The sequence below is a fragment of the Bacillus rossius genome, chromosome 1 (genome assembly GCF_032445375.1).
Source record: "Bacillus rossius redtenbacheri isolate Brsri chromosome 1, Brsri_v3, whole genome shotgun sequence".
Lineage (NCBI taxonomy): Eukaryota > Metazoa > Arthropoda > Insecta > Phasmatodea > Bacillidae > Bacillus > Bacillus rossius.
This window is the reverse complement of record NC_086330.1, coordinates 80244379-80266631: the sequence shown is the minus strand read 5'-3', so window position 1 is coordinate 80266631 and position 22253 is coordinate 80244379. Positions and strand designations below refer to the sequence as shown.

The 22253-nt window shown below is 39.9% G+C and overlaps 1 protein-coding gene across 1 annotated transcript in view; it reads right to left on the bottom strand.

Annotated features, from left to right (window-relative positions):
* Nucleotides 1-1116: 1116 nt before the first annotated feature.
* The window catches only part of LOC134530785 (homeobox protein B-H1-like), a 145556-nt gene continuing 124419 nt past the window's right edge, over nt 1117-22253 (bottom strand). Inside the window, exon 5 of the mRNA XM_063366029.1 lies at nt 1117-3542. Coding sequence (XP_063222099.1) covers nt 3050-3542 — 493 coding nt within the window. The 3' untranslated portion in view covers nt 1117-3049. The remainder of the gene's footprint in view (nt 3543-22253) is intronic.

The following is a 22253-nucleotide window of genomic DNA, read 5'->3' as shown; positions in this document are numbered from 1 at the left end:
CTTCCATGTTTTTATTTTTATTTTTGGGAATGCATCGGACTTCGCTTTGGCTACTTGTTGAAGTCAACACTTGTGAACTGGTGTGATTATCATAGGCTATCAGTTGTAGTCGCTGGCGTGAAATAATAAGTTATATTCTCGCGGCGCTTAAAGACTAGAGTCTGTTAGTAAATATGTGGTTGCAACATGGTGTAGAATATCTGGAAGGTAAAATTTATGCCTTGACATGCCAAAAATTGGGATAAATAGTTCAAAATTAGAATTTTAGCGAAAATATGGAATAATCTAAAATGGCGAGGCCTAATCACCTTAAATCGCTTGCGGGCACCTAACTAGCGCTTACTCTTATGGGAAATAACCTTTCATTTTCTCCTGGGAACCTGTTATTGATCCCGCTCTACCACCACACGAAAAAAAAAACTTGCAAATATAGTATATATTCATATCGTGCCAATTTTTTGGAAAACAATCAAAAATATAAATTATAAAAATCACATGATAAAACCACAACTTCTCTTATGAAGAAGGTATTGAATGGAAAATAAATGATCCTTCAGGAAAAAAAACCTTTCCGCTTTTAGTTACTTATATTTTTCCTACTTTTCATTATTATTATTTTTTTGCGTTATTCAGCCGTAGGCTTCATGTGGTTTCTCTCACTGAGTGTTCTGTTAATTTTCTTAGCCAAATTGGGATTTTTGACTTGAGTCTTACAGGCTATCAGTAGAGACCTGCAAAATTCGTGGATTCATTTCGTGATATGCTACAATTCAAATAATTATACCTTGGCGCTGCTTCTGTCATTGGTTCACTGTTAATCTGGAGTAATGAGGGCCAATTAGAGACCCTCGCTCAAAGAAGTGTCGAATCACAGACACTCGGTCGAGACGACTCACAAGTCAGCAGCCAATGATTAGGTGGCATTTGCCCGAGTGTGTAGAGTGTAGTAGAGTCTATCCTGGAGGTCATTGAATCTGCTAATTTTGCAGGTCTCTAGTAATCAGTTATAAAAAACATGCCAATGAAATCAAAACACAACATATTTTTACAATAATATTTATTCACTCTTAAGTGGAACTTTCGACATACAATTTTACATCTTTAACGTTGTTCGTATCACCGGAATGTGTCCAGTTATTTACACTATTTGCAAGTGAGGTTCATGTCGTACATAATATTATATAATTTTTTCTTGCAATAATAAATAAATTCTACACGTCTTCGTATTAATTACAGTCACAATAAAATATTAACCTCAACTATCAAACAAACTTCGGTCTCATGGACATGTCCTCTTTTTGATTAGCCGCACGGAAATTGCACCGAGTAGAGGGTCTCCACGCAGCTTTCTAGACAAACAACACCGCCATACTAGATTTCAAAAGTACAACATTTCACTGAGAGAAAAAATAATTGCACAGAATGCCCCCATTTTTGTTCAGATAAAGCGACACAAACAGACGTGACCTCTCGTGCCAGACAAACAACACAGGCCAAGCGATGAAACTTAGGCTATCATTTGAAAAGGTAAATTCGAGGAAATTGTCGGCGGGGACCCCAAAACTTCGCGCGATGTTAAACATTAGAAAGTATAAGAGCTAGAAATAAATACAACAAATTTTATGTATAGTTCTTCAAAAAATTCTCGGGGATGATCGGCTAAACAGTTTTCATAACAATACAGATGGCTTTAAAAAAAATCTTATAAGACACAAAACAAGGGGAAAATGGCAGATATTTTATTAATTGTTATGTAAGGTACTTGTGTCTAAAACGGCCCACCTAAGGTCTTAAATGTAATTTAACTCAGGCCACTAACACATCTTTGGATGACTTAGGCCTATGTGCACACCCAAGTCTAGTCTGAAAATGTCCCAGGTGAATGCAAGCATTTCTAACAAAATGGTGGCTATTTGACAATGTATATATATGGATATATATATATATATATATATATATATATATATATAATCAGGCCTATCAGACTCAAGTACCTTATCTTCTGCAAATATGTGTGTAAAATGTTTAATATTTTACTAGGACTGTTAGAAAATTTTATCGCTTTATTCCAAAACATGCTGAAAATCACACTACAGTATTTCTACTGTAACATTATCCAGATATACACCACGAAATTGTAGGGTCTCTAGTTTAAGAAAGACAATAAGTATTCTAAAGAATTTTTTTAAGTACAGAACCACATTACACAGCGTTGGCGAATCGTCCTTTGGCGATTGTATAAATACAAGCGACTGAGTGGGACTAATGCTAAATAAAGACTTGTTTTTTGCACCAAGTTCATCATCGTTCTTAATACTTTTTAAACGTTTTATTCTGGAGGTGGGACCTTTGGGGCGTAACACTCGTTTGCATTCATTTAGATGCTTGTTCGTTACAACATAGTTTATATTAAGTTTTTTTTCCTTCCTTGCGGAATACTTTACACTTTTCACTTCTCGGAGTCAGTGTGAAAAATTGCAGACGTAATCTGTCCAACCTCTGGGAGCACTATGGCGGCCGTAATGCAGAGGAGCTAAACTTATGGTGAGAACTGTACACGAAGAAGAACCAGTGTCACAAATCAGTTAATCTGTGTAGGCTGGGGTTTTCTAGTATGCTGTCGTCTCTGGAAATATTTTTTCAAATGATAATACTAGCTCAACAGCAAAGTAGTTTATATTAAACAAAATTAATTTCTGCTATAGGCCTTAAAGTAATATGTTAATATATGCTTATGGTTTTTTTTCAAATGAATAGTTTTTTTGAGTGCTGTGGTAATAATTTTTTTTTCTGTTAAACAAATTTTTACTAAAGATCCTAAAATGTTTCTAGATTACGTTTCACCTTCTCACTGTTGCAATTATAACAAAAATTTGAGATCATGAGCGTCGTTTGAAATATGGCTGGCATTTTTAGTAAATATTTGTTTGATTGAAAAACTCAACGACTAGGCTATTTCTCTGCATGTGTTGGCAGCATGTGACAGCACTCAGCTGGTGTTTCCTCGGTACAGTCCCGACCGCGGGACAGTTCCCCCGCCTCACACAGGCTACACGTGGGGCGGCGAGGCCTCCGGCGAGCTGGGCCCGCTGTGGGGGCGGGCAGGCGGCGGGGGCGGCTCCTCGGGCGAGGGCGACCTCTGCGGGGGCGGCGGGGGCGGCGCGTGGTGGTGGTGGCTGTTGTAGTAGCTGCTGAGCGACGACAGCGACGAGGAGGCGGCGAGGCTGGCGAGCCCCGGGGGCGGCGCCGAGGACGGGCCGGGCAGCCCCAGGCCCAGGGACGCCGCCGCCGGGTACAGGCGGTAGGGCAGCGGCTTCTGCAGCGTGCTGGCGGCGGCGGCTGCGGCGGCGGCGGCGGCCGCTTGGCGGTAGTAGAGGTCTGCGGCGCTGGGGCCGACGACGGGCGGGGCGGCCGCCCCCGCCGCCCCCGGGTAGGGCCAGCAGCCGTAGGGAGGGCCGCCGTACAGGCGCTGGAAGGCGGCGTAGTTGCCCGCCTCCGCCAGCAGCTCCAGGCCCACCGCCGTCTGCCTCTTCCACTTCGTCCTGCGGGCAGCGGCACAGCAGTCACTGCCTGTTCCTACCATACTTACTCTGGTGACATACGGACGCTGGTTACAAATTATCCAGGGATCTTCGTACATTTACAAACACTGAATTTGTTTATTTATTTAAAACATGAATCCAAAATAATACTCTTGGTATACCTACTAAAAATAATTCAAAAAGTGTACATGTGTCTAAACCAAGAATACTGTTATTTTGCCTACATGTGTGTTTACCGTTGTTTAGAACAAAACATACAATTCAGAAGTTGAAATACTGCGTTGTTTCTACGAAACTGTGTTATTAAAAATTACGAAGAACTCTTCGTTTATCGAAGTAAATTACACGAAACAAAGTCCGTAAATTTACTGTAATATCTAACAGTGTACTCTCAGGATGCTGCAGGCATGAGCACCAACACTCACCGCCGTGTTCCTTACCGTCTTTAATCTCAGAATACGGCCTTCTACTATGAAAGAAACCTTGTTAAACAAACAAAAGATTTAACTTGTTTTATGACGATTTAAAAGTCAATTAAATTTATGAAAATTGTTCACTGCAATCTCTGTTTCGACTCAGAATGCTTCATGAAATTTTTTTTTATGCAATTAAAAAAAGTGTTATATGTTGAGAAAAATTTTATCAGCTGTAATTTACTTAGACTACACGGTGTTGTTAATTTAAGAGAGGTTTCTTAAAGAAATTTACATTCGATGAATTGTTTACGAAAAATTTTCGTTAATCTATTATAGAAACATTTCGATTTCAACCTTAACTAAATAAAACAAGAATAAGGATCACAGTAAGTAATATAATTCAATACATGTTACATATATATTTCTAGATGTTTTATATGATATTTTCTATATAAGTATATGTTTTAATATTACATTACGTTGTAAACATTTTCTTTAGATAACTTTATATCAGGGGAAAGCTGACGATAAGAAGGTTGTTTTGATACCATAAAGGATATTAAGTATTAAAATTGACGTGGAGGTATTAGTTGTTCTTCTTCTACTTCTTCCATAAAAATTTACTTTATTGGAGTGGTCATAGAAAAAAATGGTTTATTTGATAGTTTGTAACTGAATCACTTCGTCAAAATGTACTAACTTTGATATAAGCCTTATCGCTTACATCCATGCGTCAATTACGTGCAACTATAAAACTTAAAGAAATCGTAAAAATGTACTTCTACATTGCATTCATTCTTAGACCTATTATACTTCTATAGTAAAATGTTGCTTTCAAAGTTTACTGCATAATTATTCGCAGTAAGCAACCGCTCATTCATGGCGTTATGATAAGTACTGAAGGCTTGGTCTCACACGCTGAGTGGATTGTATGGTTTTCATTCCATTACTTGGCTGTAAGGGCTGTTTCTGTGAACGTTGAAACAGTACCTCTCACGCGTTCGTTGTGATGTCACTAATGTTTTCAGTTTATTTTTACTGTGAAATAATGGACTTTAAGTTGCGCTTGTGATAATATTGAAGAATACTTCATGACTTTTTACATCCATATTACCTACTTAACGAATGTGTGCTGAAAATATTTGTGACAGAACAACAAATGTGATATATATCGTGTTAAATTTACAGAAATAGTCATTGAGTAATAGAAATGTCAAGAAAACGAAAATAAAATGAACATGGCGTGTGATAAATAGCTTTAACGTACGTGTCAGCGAACGATGACCACAGATGAAACAAGGCAGCGCACCTGAGGTTTAATAGCAGGGTGGTTACTATTGCCTTCCACAGTGTGAAGATGAGAAGACAACGCAACTTTCAGAAGGAAATTTTTCCACGAAAATCGGACGCGAGTATCTTAGGCCCACTAGTCAGAAGCTCTGACCTCTGAGGCTACAAGTCAGAGAATCTAGCGCGATATACCTAAGCATCGTTAAGTTTATCCCCAGGTCTCTGATGTTACTCTGCTGGCTACTGCGCTAAACACAGATAACCTTTCGCACAACTTGTCCTGGATAGAGCTGCAGTGAAAGAATATTGTTTTCTCTTTCCGGCAATGATATTTTTCAGACCGTAGTGTATCTCGTTAGGTCAATGATTCGTTGAGGAACTCGTGACATGACCTAGCTTGGCAGCAGAGGAATGACTGCTGTTCGGAACTGGAGCGGCTGTATTATCGTAGGCCTGTTTCGCTCGGGCGAAGTTAAAACCACAGTCCTGGAAAAGAAAAGATTTTGGAAGTACAACTAGGGCTCGGTTCCTGTCGGAGAGCATAACCATCTCTGAAGATCCACTACCAAATACGAGCACAGCAGGACAATTATGTAACATGTTTAGGTACGAAGTAGCGGTTAACTAACTCCAGTACCTGCTACAGAAAGATCGCCTTACAAAACGGTCTTGAATCATTGTTTACAACATTTACATTTGTTGCAGGAACGATTCTATGATGCCAACACATTAACAGAGAGAGATACTTTCAACGTTCGTCTTACTCTGCAAATAAAATCTATTTATTTACCGTCAAAGGTGAATCAAAAATTTTTGGTGGTGTAGGGAAAAGGTTTTGGTTTGATTGGTTTGAAGGTAAAAATAAAACGAAACCAATCCAGTCAAGATCCTGTGTGCCGTTTCAGATTTATTTATGAAAACCGAATGTACTCGGCGCCGGCCCAAGGTAACGGACGAAGTAAAGACAGACGTTTCTGCGGTGACGAACCACGTCGGCAGAGGCGACGGAGCCTGTCGGCGGCCTGCCTGTGCTCCCGCGGCCGTGACAAATTCCGCAGAGGTTAATTAAAACAATCCCGAAAGCCGTGAGGAAGGAAGGGAGACAGCCAATCAGAGAAGGGGAGGGGAGGGGGTAGGGGCTCCTGGCAGGACGTGCCGGTCGGGTCGGAGACCTCCGGACGTGAACTCGTAAACGGCTGTCGAAAACAAGTCACGGAATAAATAGTTAAGGCCCGGTCTGTGGTCTTCGCGTGAAGCACAACACGCAACGAAACACCAGAAAACTTCGGTAGTTCGTCAAACACGCAAGTCACAAGCAATCGCCGAGCCTGCAACAAGAAACTGTTAAACTGTAAGAAAACGTTCATCGTGCATTTCTCTCCCCCCCCCCCCCCCACCTCCCCGCCCCATAAATAATGGTATTTTATTCAATGTAATTTCCTTTGATTTCACTTTGCGATAGTTTATAAATGAAAAAAGAAAATCGTTGCAATCCATACAAAAAATAAATAACTTCCGGATCTTTAGAAGTTGTCGGAACACTTAACTTCAAATATAGAAGGCAGAAACGCAATAAGATAAAAAGGTGGCTAATGCTTGTGTTGCTTTTTGTTTGTCCAGCGTAATTTATAAACGGGTATTTGAATACGTCGTCATTTAATTAAAGCGACTTGCAATAATTACGTTCTTGAGAAGTTTTGAAACCGAGCGCTATAGTTCCAAGCTGTTTTCAGATTGGTAAGATATTGTTTATATATATACACCTATTATATATAGGCCCTATATATTCACATAATCCGATTTTAAATATTTCGTAAATTTTGTTTCAGGCATTTTAATAAAAGTTTTAATATCACTCATATTCCAAACTTAAAATCAGGAGTAATTATTTCAATAATAATTGTTTTCCGCAGTTAAAGGTTTTACATGTTTTAATATTTTCTTTACGATTATTCGAATATAGCGTGCTAGAGATTTTAATGAAAATAACATTAAATTGTAACTCCAATACAGTTGAACTACCAAACTACAATTTACAAAAGTACAAATTAGCAAATGAGTGCACGGTATCAGTGTTACACGTTATTCTATGTTATTGAATTTTTTTCGTAATTATCCACGACAATTTCCTCGGATGATCCGCTGTATAGACATTGCATTTTTTGTTCCGAATACTCGAAAATTTAGTTTCACACTGCTATTTTTGAACAAATCAGGCAAATATTTATGATTAAAGTTTTTGCCTGATTTATTGACTCGGTCACTTCCTAAAAGTTATGGGTTTCATTAGCTGGGTATTGAATACAAAATTTATTCTATAATGTCACTACTAAATATTTTTTTTATAAAAATTGGCTATAAAAAACAAACAAGAAAATCAAAATGCCGAATGGAACTGAGCTTTATTATTAGGTGGAGTCACTTTCAGCGGGAATATTTTTTTACAAATTTCTGTAGTTTGTTTTATAGTGCTGCTACAGATTGAGTTACCATTATGGTAACGGATGTGACAAAACTAAAATCGCTCACTGTTAAAAATTTTAAAAGCAATGTCACGTTGTTTGTGTCCTGGCGACAGTATATACTCTGCTGGTGTGTGCGAACTACACGTTGAAGTCAAATTTGGGATTACATAGACTGGTTGAAGAATGAGATTCAAATCATTCCTGTATAGTGGAGAATGTTTGTTTTACATCATTTTGAAAATAGTATATGAACGTTAATGGATAAAATAAAAGAATTTTCTTTAAAAAAATTAAAGTTTGTAATCGAAATTACGTGGACCTATTTTCTTAACTTCCATGTGGCCAGTGTTTTCTTTTGGGGATTGATCGTGTTTCGGAAACACAATTTCCGGGCAGAACTAAATTTTCCAGGTCGGGGGAAGAACAAAAAAAGGAAGCGTTTTCAGCTTAGTCATTCGTCAGTTCCCGAGGCCCAGCCTCCTCCTCCATTATCGGCGCCCTCCCCCCATCAGCGGCTCCTCGGGAATTAATTTAGTAACCTTTTGTGCGCGGGACGCCGCGGTTAAGGCGGGCAGGCGCGTAATGGGGCATTGTGCGCGCCGGCAACCACCTAACTAGTTCCCTCCGCGGCCGGACACATGCGCGGCGGTCCTCCGGCGCCAGGTATCCTTCCGCGCTCGCCTTCGCGCTCAGAGCTCTTACAAGAGATTCCTTTGGAAACCAGCTGCCAAGAAATAGTCTGGTAGCTACGTATAATACGTGGCTATGGTTATTTTTGTATGTATGAAATACGATTTTCGAGATAATAGTGAATGTTTGATAGAAAAAATTGACGCATAATTTTATATTTAAATTTATGTTTCTCTGAATCATTATTTTTAAACAATGGAAAATGATAAATATTCAGTAATTTTACTTTATTTTGTTGTATTATGCTTATTAATGTGTCCAGTTAATACTGGAAAGCTGTTCAGGGAACGGTTTACAAATAACTTTCAAACTAATGTAGTTACTGCGACAACACAAAGCATAAATGCCCGGGTCAAAATCCATACCCAGTATTGCTATGAACACTTATTTGTAGCGATGTATTTGTTTTCATGTATATATATATATATATATATATATATATATATATATATATATATATATATATGTTTTAACAAATATCTGTAATTTTACATCTACATGGTCCATTTACAAAATAAAAATATTCACAGTGTACAGTAAGCCTTTAGAGCTGAAAAAACGTCTCATATAAACAAATGGTTCTGCCAGTATATTTGTAGTAACTACGCTATATTACCTCTTCCTCCTTCTGAGTTCCGTTGTAAACTGGATAAACATGCACGTAGAAGGAAGACAGATTTTTTTGCTAAAAATATTTTAAAAAATTAAGATTTTGATTGTACTTAGTTCAAAATATTCTTGTGAGTTCTTTTTTTAACTCTGTATCCGTAAGTTTACGAAAATTTCCGTAAATTTATGAAGATCCCTGTATAATTTGTTCCTGTGTTCTTGGAAATACCTTATTTATCTGTACAAATATCAACTAGGTATATAAAATAAAATTTATTTCATGAAATTTAAATAGTTTTGACCATTAACGTATTTCGTAATGTGAGCTGGCAGAAATTGCTCTCAGAATGCAAACTTGAAATACTTATGAATATATTTTATGCAGACATTAAGTCATCTATACGCTAGTGAAATTGTGTTACGCCTATAATCCTGGATATTAGAATTAAATTGTACTCTTTTTTGGTAAATGCAACAGAAATGTTCTTGTAATTTTATAGATATTTGTTAATTTGTAAATTTATATGAAAACAACCGTATCATACAAAAAAAATTAGTAAACTGGGTTCGGATTCTTGCCCGGGCAATTATACTTTTGTGTTGTCCCAGTACCTCAAATAGTTTAAGTTATATGCAAACTTTTTCCTAAATAGTTTTCCAGTACTAACTGCGCACATAATTAAACATAATAAAACAAAATAAGGTCATATTATTAAATATTTAAATTATTGTTTTCATTGTTTTATTATTTTCTTTTTTTGCTTGATTGAAACATCTATAAGAATGTTAAATTATGCGCCAATTTTTGCGAGAAATACTCAGTATTAACTGGAAAAGTGTATTTCGTGTACGCAAAAATGACCACAGGCATGTGTGATGTACAAAGTTACAATATCTTTCGTGTAGTATTACGAACTATTTCTCGGCAAACTGGTTCCCAAAATAACTCTCTCGTACATCAAGCAAACAAAATTTTTAATTTTTGCGAGGTTCGACGGGCCGGATTCCTGCTGCATGACTAGAGACCCGAAAAATTCGCGGGTTCATTTCGTGTTATGCTAAAATTCAAATAATTATACCTTAGTGCTGCTTCTGTCATTGGTTCACTGTTAATCTGGAGGACTGAGGGCCAATTAGAGACCCTCACTCATAGAAGTGTCGAATCACAGGCCACCCAGTCGAGACGACTCACAAGTCAGCAGCCAATGAACAGAGTTGGCATTTGCCCGAGTGTGTAGAGGATATTGGAGTCTATCCTGGAGGTCATTGAACCCGCGAATTTTCCGGGTCTCTATGCATGACGCGGGAGTGGACCGAGCGGATTGTTCGCCCTGGCACCGGAGCACCGCGCGCCACTCTGCCGCTCTGCTCTGCGCGCGAGAGACGCTCGCAGCTCCGCGGAGACGACGAACAAGCGAGCTGTGTAGGGCTTCGAGGCGGAGCGGGGGAGGGGGGAGGGGGGGGGGTGTTTGGACTGCGCCAATTCCCCGTGGCATCGATTACCTGCCGGCCGTTCTCCGAGGGCATTGTCCCTCCCCGGCCCGCCAGAGCCCTCGGCGGTCACGGCGCGGCGGCCAAGTCTCCCCGATGAGTGGTCGAGCTGCGAGGCTTCCAGAACAGGCACAATGGACGCCTTTTACATGCCGCCGTCTCGCGGCTCCCGGAGTCGTGATTCAGCGGGGCGTTGGCCAGGGGAGGAGAAGGGGGTAGCTAGCTGCTCTCGTCGCGATACGCCGTTTTCCGATTTCAAGCCGTCTCGAGCAAGCGTCGACCCGAGCTTCCGTCGGCGGCACGGCGGTGGACCGAGATCCGTTTTATCGTCAGGACAGTGGCTCCGGAGTCGTTTAGCTGAAAGTCATTTAACAGAATAACAGCAGTCAACGGAATGAAAACCCGAAAAAAATATATATATATAACCTCGTGGGGAAAATGTGTTAACTCTTGCAGGAGGCAATTGACCAGATGTCGTTGCTTCGGAATGACTGCCAGGTCGCCACCCCAGCAGCAGCCTCGCTCGACATGACGCAGGACAGTCTGTAAACTGAGCTTACTTGTTTTATAGTTAACGAACAATGGAGTTACTTATTTAATTGTGGCTTAACGCAGTCGCGGCAACCCAGCCGCGGCCAGTGAGCTATTCTCGCCCCGCCAAGACTCGGGCAGACGTCGCTACTCCACTGATGAACTAACTGTAATCAAACAAGATGCCACGTTCTTACATAATTTATGCTAAATAATTGCGTTCATTTTTAAGATTGGTATTTGTTGAGGGTTTCAAATCTAAATGACACAATTCTCAGTTACTATCACCAAAAAAAAATTACAAAAGAACACGAGGAGAAGGGAATTGAGATGACTGTTGTCCAGATTCTAAGAAAACAAACTCGGTACCCAAAAAAAAAATTGCTATAATATCCGTGACATAACGATGATCCCTGGATAATTTGTAAGCAGTGATCTTCGTTTTTTAAACAGTGCATGTAGGAAGCTGCAGTTTCGAGACGGACAGCGCGATCCTGCAAGTGTCGAAGAAGAGCGACACTGCTACACTTTTAAAAAAAATTTCCTTTAATTTACTAAGAAAAGTTGTTACAAATTATCCAGGTATCTTCGTTAATTTATGGCTATGTTCGTGAATTTACTGGTACGTGAGTTCACTTACTTTGAACATGAGTACAAAATATATTATTGGTACAAAACATATTGGTATAAAAATATTCAAAAACTGGTTCAGTCTACCGAAAGAACAATCTTCTTTTGCCCAAGTGTATGTTCACCTTTGTTTATAACGAAACATAAAACTGGGGAGTCTAAAAACGGCGTAGATTATACGAAGTCTCAATTATTTGAAATTACGAAGAACTCTTCGTTTATTCGAGTCAAATTCTTCGTTGGAAAACTCGTAAATTTGCTGAAATTTCTACACTGTTAAATATTACAGTAATGTTACGGACTTTTCAACTAAGAATTCACCTAAAAAAATAATAATGCTTCGTTATTTCCAATGACTGTAACTTTCTTAGAAAATACGCCGTAACTCAATTTCTGGATTGCCTTTTCCAGTATAGGCACGGTAAACGGTCAGTTGTGAGAAATAAATGTGTTTTTTTGCATGAGTCCTAATCAATATATATTTTAATTTTTTTCTTCTTTACAAATATTAATATTGACATTAATTGAACTTCGTACCCGTATTACAATATTGATTGTATGTGAACAATACAGTTTAACATTATGTAGCCTTTTTTATTTGTTTCAAGCATGATATATTATTTAATTAAGAAAAATTATAAGTGTAAAATAACTTTTTTTTAATGTAACTGCTTTTCATACATATGCAAGTGAAAAAAATTCAAATACAGCTCATGGTTATAATGCCTGAAACAATAAACCAAATCTTCTTTAATGCAATTAATCATTAAATTTTGTGAGCAAATAGTACTAGGCTGGTTGTTACATTGCAGAGATGATACCATGTGCAGACTTGTTCAATGCAGTCCCAGCCGTGTGCCGCAACGGACTGACGAGGACAAAATCGCGATGCGTCAGGTGCGTGTACGAAGATCCCAGGATGATTCGCAACCATCGTTCTTCGTGAATCCAAGGTGAAGATGTTGTTGAACAGTGTGAGAGTGCACCGCGGCGAGAGTAGCCAGGCACGATGAACTCGCTCGGCCACCGGGCCGTCAGGGGCGACCCAACCCGTGCATTACGGCCGCTGCAACCAGTAATACCCGCGCAGGCAGCGTGACTGCAGCCCGCGGGGGTGAAGGGAAAGTGGGCAAGACTCGGGGGGCCTTCCTTCGCTAACGGCATCTCGAGCAGTCGGTGGGAGCCTTAATTAAACATCGCCCGGGGAGAAATGTGTGTCGGAGAATGGGACGACCTCTCAAAGAGGGGACCCGCCCCTCGCCCACACTAGATTTGTTCAACCTGCAGCTTGTGTTTTGTGTTTAGTGCGTTCCGTGGCTTCGACCGAGCGTGTAGTCTCCAGTTTCGAACAGTTGTTGAGGTCAGCGATCCGTGAGCAATGGCGACTATCAAACCTTGACACTGGAAGTCTCTCCATCAGCTAGCAGACTGTAATACTCGGGAACATACATGTTGGGTGCTCCACTGTTACAATCAATTACAATTGAAATTTAAAAGAATATTATTTAATTTTTATGAGTTTAGAAGCTTAAATATTTTTTTAATTATATGATTTCTAGTCATGGTTTTAAATAATGACCAAATATTATCATAGTTTATTTTTTTTATAGGTAGTAATGTTACATAAATAAGACCATAATTTAGAAATTTAAAGGCAAATTAAATTTCTAAGATTTACTTCTTTTGGCGTGTTATTATAAAATGATAAGAATGAAGCTTTAAGAAGGGCGAAAAAAAGGCTAAAAACCTATATATATATATATATATATATATATATATATTATTCAATCATACACTTTAGTGATTGATATTCAACACTGGTCCACATAATATAAAACATTTTATTATTGTGAATATAAGAGATAAAAATTGTGTTTATAAACTTTTTGAAGTGTATTTTCAAGTGCATTTTTATATGCTATTATGTTCTTGTATGTATAATTTATTTCATTATACATGTTTACATTATTATTTAATAAGTAATTTAAATTAATAAATAAGGATAAATATTCACCATTTATATTGATTTCATGGATATTTAAAATTTAAATCAATTATTTTAGTATTTAAATAATTTGTCTTATACTAATGATTATATTAATATTGAATACTGAGTATGTTTAATTAAAATTTATTAAAATATAACTCAAAATAGTTTATTGTATTAAATCAAAAACAAGTATAACATTATTTAACGAGCGTACATAAGTAGCTACGCTTCCCGTTTTTATAATACTGGCATGAATAATTGATAGGATAAAAGATTTCATGGAAATAATTCAGGGCTGAAATATTCCTGACGTGTTGTTACTTACACATTATTTCAAAGACAATCATGAAACGTTGTTTGGACTTGCTGTTTTCTCCCGCGATGAACGTGCAGCCGAAGCGAGGAGTCCGATCAACGAGCGACGCTCCCTCTTGTCAGCTCCGGCCACGTGATCACTCAGTGCGTTTCACGTCAGGATACGCACTCCCTCTTGTCAGCTCCGGCCACGTGATCACTCAGTGCGTGTCACGTCAGGATACGCGCTCCCTAATGTCAGCTCCGGCCACGTGATCACGCAGTGCGTTTCACGTCAGGATACGCGCTCCCACTTGTCAGCTCTGGCCACGTGATCGCTCAGTGCGTGTCACGTCAGGATACGCGCTCCCACATGTCAGATACGGCCACGTAATCGCTCAGTGCGTGTCACGTCAGGATACGCGCTCCCACATGTCAGCTCCGGCCACGTGATCGCTCAGTGCGTGTCACGTCAGGATACGCGCTCCCACATGTCAGCTCCGGCCACGTGATCGCTCAGTGCGTGTCACGTCAAGATACGCGCTCCCTCTTGTCAGCTCCGGCCACGTGATCACTCAGTGCGTGTCACGTCAGGATACGCGCTTCCACATGTCAGCTCCGGCCACGTGATCACGCAGTGCGTGTCACGTCAGGATACGCGCTCCCACATGTCAGCTCCGGCCACGTGATCACGCAGTGCGTTTCACATCAGGATACGCGCTCCCACTTGTCAGCTCTGGCCACGTGATCGCCCAGTGCGTGTCACGTCAGGATACGCGCTCCCACATGTCAGATCCGGCCACGTGATCGCTCAGTGCATGTCACGTCAGGATACGCGCTCCCACATGTCAGCTCCGGCCACGTGATCGCTCAGTGCATGTCACGTCAGGATACGCGCTCCCACATGTCAGCTCCGGCCACGTGATCGCTCAGTGCGTGTCACGTCAAGATAAGCGCTCCCACATGTCAGCTCCAGCCACGTGATCCCGCAGTCCGTGTCACGTCAGGATACGCGCTCCCTCTTGTCAGCTCCGGCCACGTGATCGCTCAGTGCGTGTCACGTCAGGATACGCGCTTCCACTTGTCAGCTCCGGCCACGTGATCTCTCAGTGCGTGTCAAGTCAGGATACGCACTCCCTCTTGTCAGCTCCGGCCACGTGATCATTCAGTGCGTTTCACGTCAGGATACGCGCTCCCTCTTGTCAGCTCCGGCCACGTGATCACTCAGTGCGTGTCACGTCAGGATACGCGCTTCCACATGTCAGCTCCGGCTACGTGATCACGCAGTGCGTGTCACGTCAGGATACGCGCTCCCACATGTCAGCTCCGGCCACGTGATCACGCAGTGCGTTTCACGTCAGGATACGCGCTCCCACTTGTCAGCTCTGGCCACGTGATCGCCCAGTGCGTGTCACGTCAGGATACGCGCTCCCACATGTCAGATCCGGCCACGTGATCGCTCAGTGCATGTCACGTCAGGATACGCGCTCCCACATGACAGCTCCGGCCACGTGATCGCTCAGTGCATGTCACGTCAGGATACGCGCTCCCACATGTCAGCTCCGGCCACGTGATCGCTCAGTGCGTGTCACGTCAAGATAAGCGCTCCCACATGTCAGCTCCAGCCACGTGATCCCGCAGTCCGTGTCACGTCAGGATACGCGCTCCCTCTTGTCAGCTCCGGCCACGTGATCGCTCAGTGCGTGACACGTCAGGATACGCGCTCCCACTTGTCAGCTCCGACCACGTGATCTCTCAGTGCGTGTCAAGTCAGGATACGTGCTCCCACTTGTCAGCTCCGGCCACGTGATCGCTCAGTGCGTGTCAAGTCAGGATACGCACTCCCTCTTGTCAGCTCCGGCCACGTGATCACTCAGTGCGTTTCACGTCAGGATACGCGCTCCCACATGTCAGTTCCGGCCACGTGATCTCTCAGTGCGTGTCAAGTCAGGATACGCGCTCCCTCTTGTCAGCTCCGGCCACGTGATCGCTCAGTGCGTGTCACGTCAGGATACGCGCTCCCTCTTGTCAGCTCCGACCACGTGATCACTCAGTGCGTTTCACGTCAGGATACGCGCTCCCACATGTCAGTTCCGGCCACGTGATCTCTCAGTGCGTGTCAAGTCAGGATACACGCTCCCTCTTGTCAGCTCCGGCCACGTGATCGCTCAGTGCGTGTCACGTCAGGATACGCGCTTCCACTTGTCAGCTCCGACCACGTGATCTCTCAGTGCGTGTCAAGTCAGGATACGCGCTCCCTCTTGTCAGCTCCGGCCACGTGATCACTCAGTGCGTTTCACGTCAGGATACGCGCTCCCACATGTCAGCTCCGGCCACGTGATCGCTCAGTGCGTGTCACGTAAGGAGACGCGCTCCAACATGTCAGCTCCGGCCACGTGATCGCTCAGTGCGTGTCACGTCAGGATACGCGCTCCCACATGTCAGCTCCGGCCACGTGATCGCTCAGTGCGTGTCACGTCAGGAGACGCGCTCCAACATGTCAGCTCCGGCCACGTGATCGCTCAGTGCGTGTCACGTCAGGATACGCGCTCCCACTTGTCAGCTCCGGCCACGTGATCGCTCAGTGCGTGTCACGTCAAAAGACGCGTTCCCCAGGCAATCCCCGACGGCGGACACAATGGACCCGCGACGAATGAGCCTCAGGATCGGCCCCACAAAAGCCCTTCGCTTTTCTTCGGTCGATTTCATGCTTCTTCCCCCCCCCCCCCTCAAGCAAGGAAAGTGTGCCCCGGTGGGTCGGTGGGTGGGTGAGCGCGGAGCCCGATGGTGGAGCTGGGGGCCATTGTCCGATGACGTGATTGGAGGCGGAGCGCATGGGTGGCTGTGTGGCTGGGATCGCTCGGAGATGATACCAATTAACGCAGCCCCGAGGCCATCCCGATCGCGCCGTCAACTAAACAACAAGTCTCCAGTAAAGGTCGAACCAAGAAGCGTTACGGGAAAATAGTCCCCGTGCAATGCAATGCTGATTTGGATAGCCCAAACTATAGTCGACATGAATGTAATAGTTGAATGAAACCTGCATTTTAAAATGGATACCGTTATACAAATATTTGAATAACATTTTAATTGTATTGTGGGTGTTTGACGCGATCTGGAATACAGGAAACCAATTGGGAAATAATGAAAATTCACACTACCCAACCGCATCCAATCCGTACAGAAGGTAGACTGTTTCAGTAGTCATTGCACTAAAGGCATTTTTTTTTTGGTTGAGTATAATCTAGTGCCGCAATATAACGAGATAATTTTTTAGGCCTCTGTTAATAAATATGTACCCGGATTTATAGCATTAGACATCTTAACAATCCAAAAATTAAATCGACGAACTTAGCCTACACTTATTTAAGCTATATCTACTTCTTTAGAGACGTTTTTGGTAGATCGGCGTAATTTATTCGAATATATTGCTTTCGCGAACATCAAAGGACATACTAAGCCTATAATTATTTTAAAAAAACCTATTACAGTAAATTTATCCTGTAATACTTTTTGCTATCATTTGTAGTCATAGCAAGAAATAATGGTAACTTAAAGAATATTCCTATAGTTAACATCAAAAGCAAGAGTTTGCGCAGAATCCATCAATCTGTAAATATCAAGAAATTATCTGTTACATTTATTCCAAGCTATATTAAGTGAAAAAATTTCGAGATGAAATTTTTTGTGTTAAATCTTAAATGTTGAAACATTTCAATAAGATTGTTTATTTGTAGGAAGTATTTACAGCCTGATTTAAGTTGTTTAAGGAAAAACAAACAAAAATGGCTATGCCTTTAGTCATAGTATGTGTTTTTAAAATTTTTCTGGTTAATGTTTTAGTAATGCCATAGAAGTATATTTTCTAGCGCGTTTTCACAAGTACAAAAACCCTTTTTGAAGTTATACAGCTTTAGGTGCGTTATGAAATAATTATGAGAGTGAATTTTCACGATGCGCGTGCACCATGCAACGAAATTTTTACAGGATGAAAAAAAGCTACATACAAATAAAAATTATATATGTCTTTTAAATCTTATACTTTAGTGATTTATATTGAATACTAGTCCTAATTATTAAAACATGACGGTTTTGTGATTATTACTGATATAAATTGGTTTTATAAACTTTTTCAAGTGTCCTTTCAAGTATATTTATATAAGTGAGGTTATGTTACCGTGTGTAGAACTTATTTGTATCATAAATTATTACATTATAATTTAATAAATACTTAATATCAAAAATTAGGATAAAATTCGGCGTATTTATTAACATTCTTTATTCATTAAAATATACTTATCTAAATTTTACTAAAGTAATTATTTTATTCGCGTGATTACATTAATATTGTATACTGATTATTGTTTAATTTTTTTTATTTCATTAGATTTATACTTTACCAACCGTATTAATTATATCACTCCAGTAATTTTATTATTTCAGTTATTTTAATTATTTGCATGCAACTATAAAGTTAGTACCTAAGTACACACGCCCATTTTTTTTTTCATATTTATTATGGTTTCTACGTCTGGTTGTACGACGAGGATATCACAGTCATGCAAACGTGTCGAGTGATGTGTTGCCATGAGCCATCCCAGCCTGCGAGGGGTCTACGGGACAGCGGGGAGCGGCCTGGCGAGCGGCGCTGTGCTGATACCCCCCCCCCTTCAAGGGTCATGGTCCCGCGGCCCGTATAGGCGCGCTAATGGGCCCGTTGCGTGCCTGGCCTGGAGCGGCCGCGCCGGTAGCCGGCGAGGTCTCCGTAAAGTCGCGGGTAAGTGCCGCTAATGCTTCCCCGAACAATCTCAGCATTAAGTGGATTATGTTAAGCAAAAAAAAAGTTTAATAAAAAATTGGTTGTCTGTAAAGTCGGTTTACGGACGATAGTTTAACGTGACAACGTCATAACAAAACTTTGATGAAATGATTGCATACTTTTTTGAATAAAATTGAATTATTTTTATTTAATTATCACTATTTTGTATGGATACAAAGAAGGAGTGAAATGAAATCTAAAATTTAATTGATACATTTACTTTACTTTACTATTGATACATTAATTCAAATATGTTTATTACTTTAACGAAGAGATTATTTTAACTATAACTTTTATACATGTTTGCTATTTAACTTCTTCCAATCTGTGTTATTATGTTAAGGATAGGACGATGATAGGAAAAGTAGGAAACGAATGGGAGTGTTTCAAGTTTAATGTGCCTCGAAAAAGTCAAATCGATGGTTGTTCCAATCGATTGGAAGAGAGATAGATGCGGCGCAAGCGTACAATGAGCGTAACGGGACACAGCGTAACGGGACAATGTGCGCAACGGGACACTTTTTCGTGCGTGCAGCCGGCGTTCATCGATTTATTAGACGTTGTCACGTCAAAAATAGTAAAAAATATTTATTAACATAGTTGTGTCAATGACCGTAGATTTACCCCCCCCCCCCCTCCCCCCCGTTTCGGAATCTAAGAGCCTCTCTGTGATGCGGCCCGCTTACGTTTGCAAAATCGTAACTGTGAGATGGGAATGATAAAAGTTATCCACCCCTTCCCACCTCCAGGGAATCCTAAAGATTTTACCAGTGGTTTTGTAGGTAAAATGTCACACTATAATACGCAAAAATAATTTTACCGATATTCCAAGCTACTGTGCCATCTAGCTGCCAAAGATTTAACCCACTGGCCACAATACCGGCCTTAGTAAATTCAACTTTGATCTCAATTTACTCAGTTCTGAAAGTTTGCTTTTGAGTTAACCTATTTTTTACATAACACCGTCCAATTACGATCATTTAAAGTGAATTTACTCAACTTACTGTCAATATTTTTTCATTGAAATTCTATGTCTAAAAATTGATTATACAAGAAAAAAAAATTTGGAGTGACACTTTTTTACAGCATGTAGGGTGAGTCGAAGTTATGACGTCATCAGAACGTAACCAAAAATGCAACGCTCAGTAGTGGATAGCTCAGTGGCGATTGGGATAGTGGAAGGGGGAATATTAAGAGCCCCATTCTTCACTCTCGGGAAAGCGTCAGTGAAGTGACTCTACAGTGTGGCATTTTTCGTTACGCTGGACACGACAAAGAGTTGTATCTTCAAAAACTCTATTCAAATCGATTAGCATTGTAAAAATTTGAATAGATATTTCCAATGAAGTAGGTATTTTATTATGCACGTTATTGTTTAGTTGTATGTTTTTATTTTATTATTGAAGTGTAATGTTTCACTTCAAACAGCGTGATAGCAAAGCAGCAATTTTTTTGTGGTGAGCCTGGTGCGTTGTACATGAAAAATATTTATATGGTTGAATTTTAAAGGGATAAATAATATTTAATTTAAAGCGGCAACTATCTCCTAGCGGACTGTCTCGTATGTGGGTGTGCTGGTTTACTGCAGAAAATACACTCGCGCTTATAAGAGATTTGGGGTATTTCTACCTGCTGTGGTCAAGAAAGCTGGAACATTTGGGGTTATGGAAATACTTTTGAACAAGGGGAAAGTGCCAGCTTTTTATTTAGAAATAAGTGTATCTAAAAATACTTTGAATTTCTTAACTGTTTTTAGGCAGAAATCAATGCCCAAAAATAGTATTCGCTCTCCTCGTTCAAGAAAATAATACAAGGTCGCCTTACACCAAAATGTCGCTGCCTCAAATACTTTCTTAAAGTGCCATAGTTATCTTATCATTGTCAGCTGTGAGGATGTTGGTTATGAGGTTCTTGAAGGGGTTTTGAGGAGTTGTTCAAACTCCTTAAGTTTCCTGATAAAATTCAAAACAAAAGTAATTTATTATTTGATAGATATTTGTGAGCGTTAGAAATGTCACCTAGTTTGGTTAAGTGTTCTACTAAGAAGATCTATGATTCGTAAATCCAATTTAAGAGATATAAAACAGATATTGAAACCCTCTGCAATTTATAACTCCATATCTGCTGAAAGATTCAGCATTATATCGTAGTCTATGTATTCAATATATTCAATACAAAGTAAAGTTTTATATACTGTAGTAATTTATGTATTTGTACTTTTCCTTTGAATATTAATTTTTGACTTTTTAATGCATATGTATTATCAAAAACCATGTTTTATTTCTCCTTGTATTTAAATGAATTGCTCTTTTTAACTTTACACTTTACAAAAACTTATGTATGATTTCTTAAGTTATTTTTGTTTATTTATTGGTGTTACAATTTTTTAAATGTTTCAATATTAAAAATACCGCAAGTAGATTAAAGTGACCAGATGCTATCACACACAAGCTTGCTTTTGTGGGGGATAAATTTATTGTTTAATTTAGTAAATTGTCGTCAAAGTGTAAAAAAGAGAAAATAAAGTGGATTTTTTTAATATTTGAAAGCTATTTGACCCTTGCGTCATAACACATTATCTTTTAAGTATATGCACTTAAGATTTATAGCCCTTTGTATTTAGTCCATAAAACTGTGCAAACCCTCATTGGGGTATTAGACAGAGATATAAAACTAAATGTGATATTTTCTTGTAAGTTAACTTGTGCCTTATACGGTCCGGTTATAAACACGTCCCATTAGCCGCCATTTTGTTAAAAGCATCCGCAAGGGATCTCCGCAAGGATGTTTAATTGCCGGCATAAAATTAAATTCCAAACCTTAAGTAGAGCATATTTGGCCCAATATATGTGTATTGAATATAAAATTTTTATTTCAGAGAAATACATAACCTTTTATAAACCCGGAAATCACTTGAGAACTACAGAGTTGCCAGAATGTTTTATTGTAATGCCGCAAGTAAAAACAAAAGTTGTACATTTTCGAAATCAATACCGTGAAACCAAATAACTATAAGGTTATCATAAAATTAAATATTATAATAAGAGCTTTTTTTTAGGATAAATCCTTAGTTTTATATATTACACAAAAATGTATGGTAAAATTTGCAATTAATATTTCAGATGTACTAAAAATGTGTTGGCAAATACTTTCTCAATTCTTTGTAATATTACAAAAGAAAAAAATCAGCTATCGCGATGCAATTTTCGGAATTTGTGCACGTTTCTGTTTATTTTCATAAAAATTTCTCTTTAACTACATTAATTGGATGTAATTTTCAAAAAGTTTCAATTTTGTATTTGAGGGTTTACTTACGTTTCACACGGTTAAACAAGCCAACTTCTTGACTGGCCAAAATTCAAGAAAATTATATATATATATATATATATATATATATATATATATATATCATACTTTTAACACAATTAGCTGGCAAAATTGAACCCTTTTTTTTCAGTTTTTGTGCAGCATGCATAAGGGGAATGA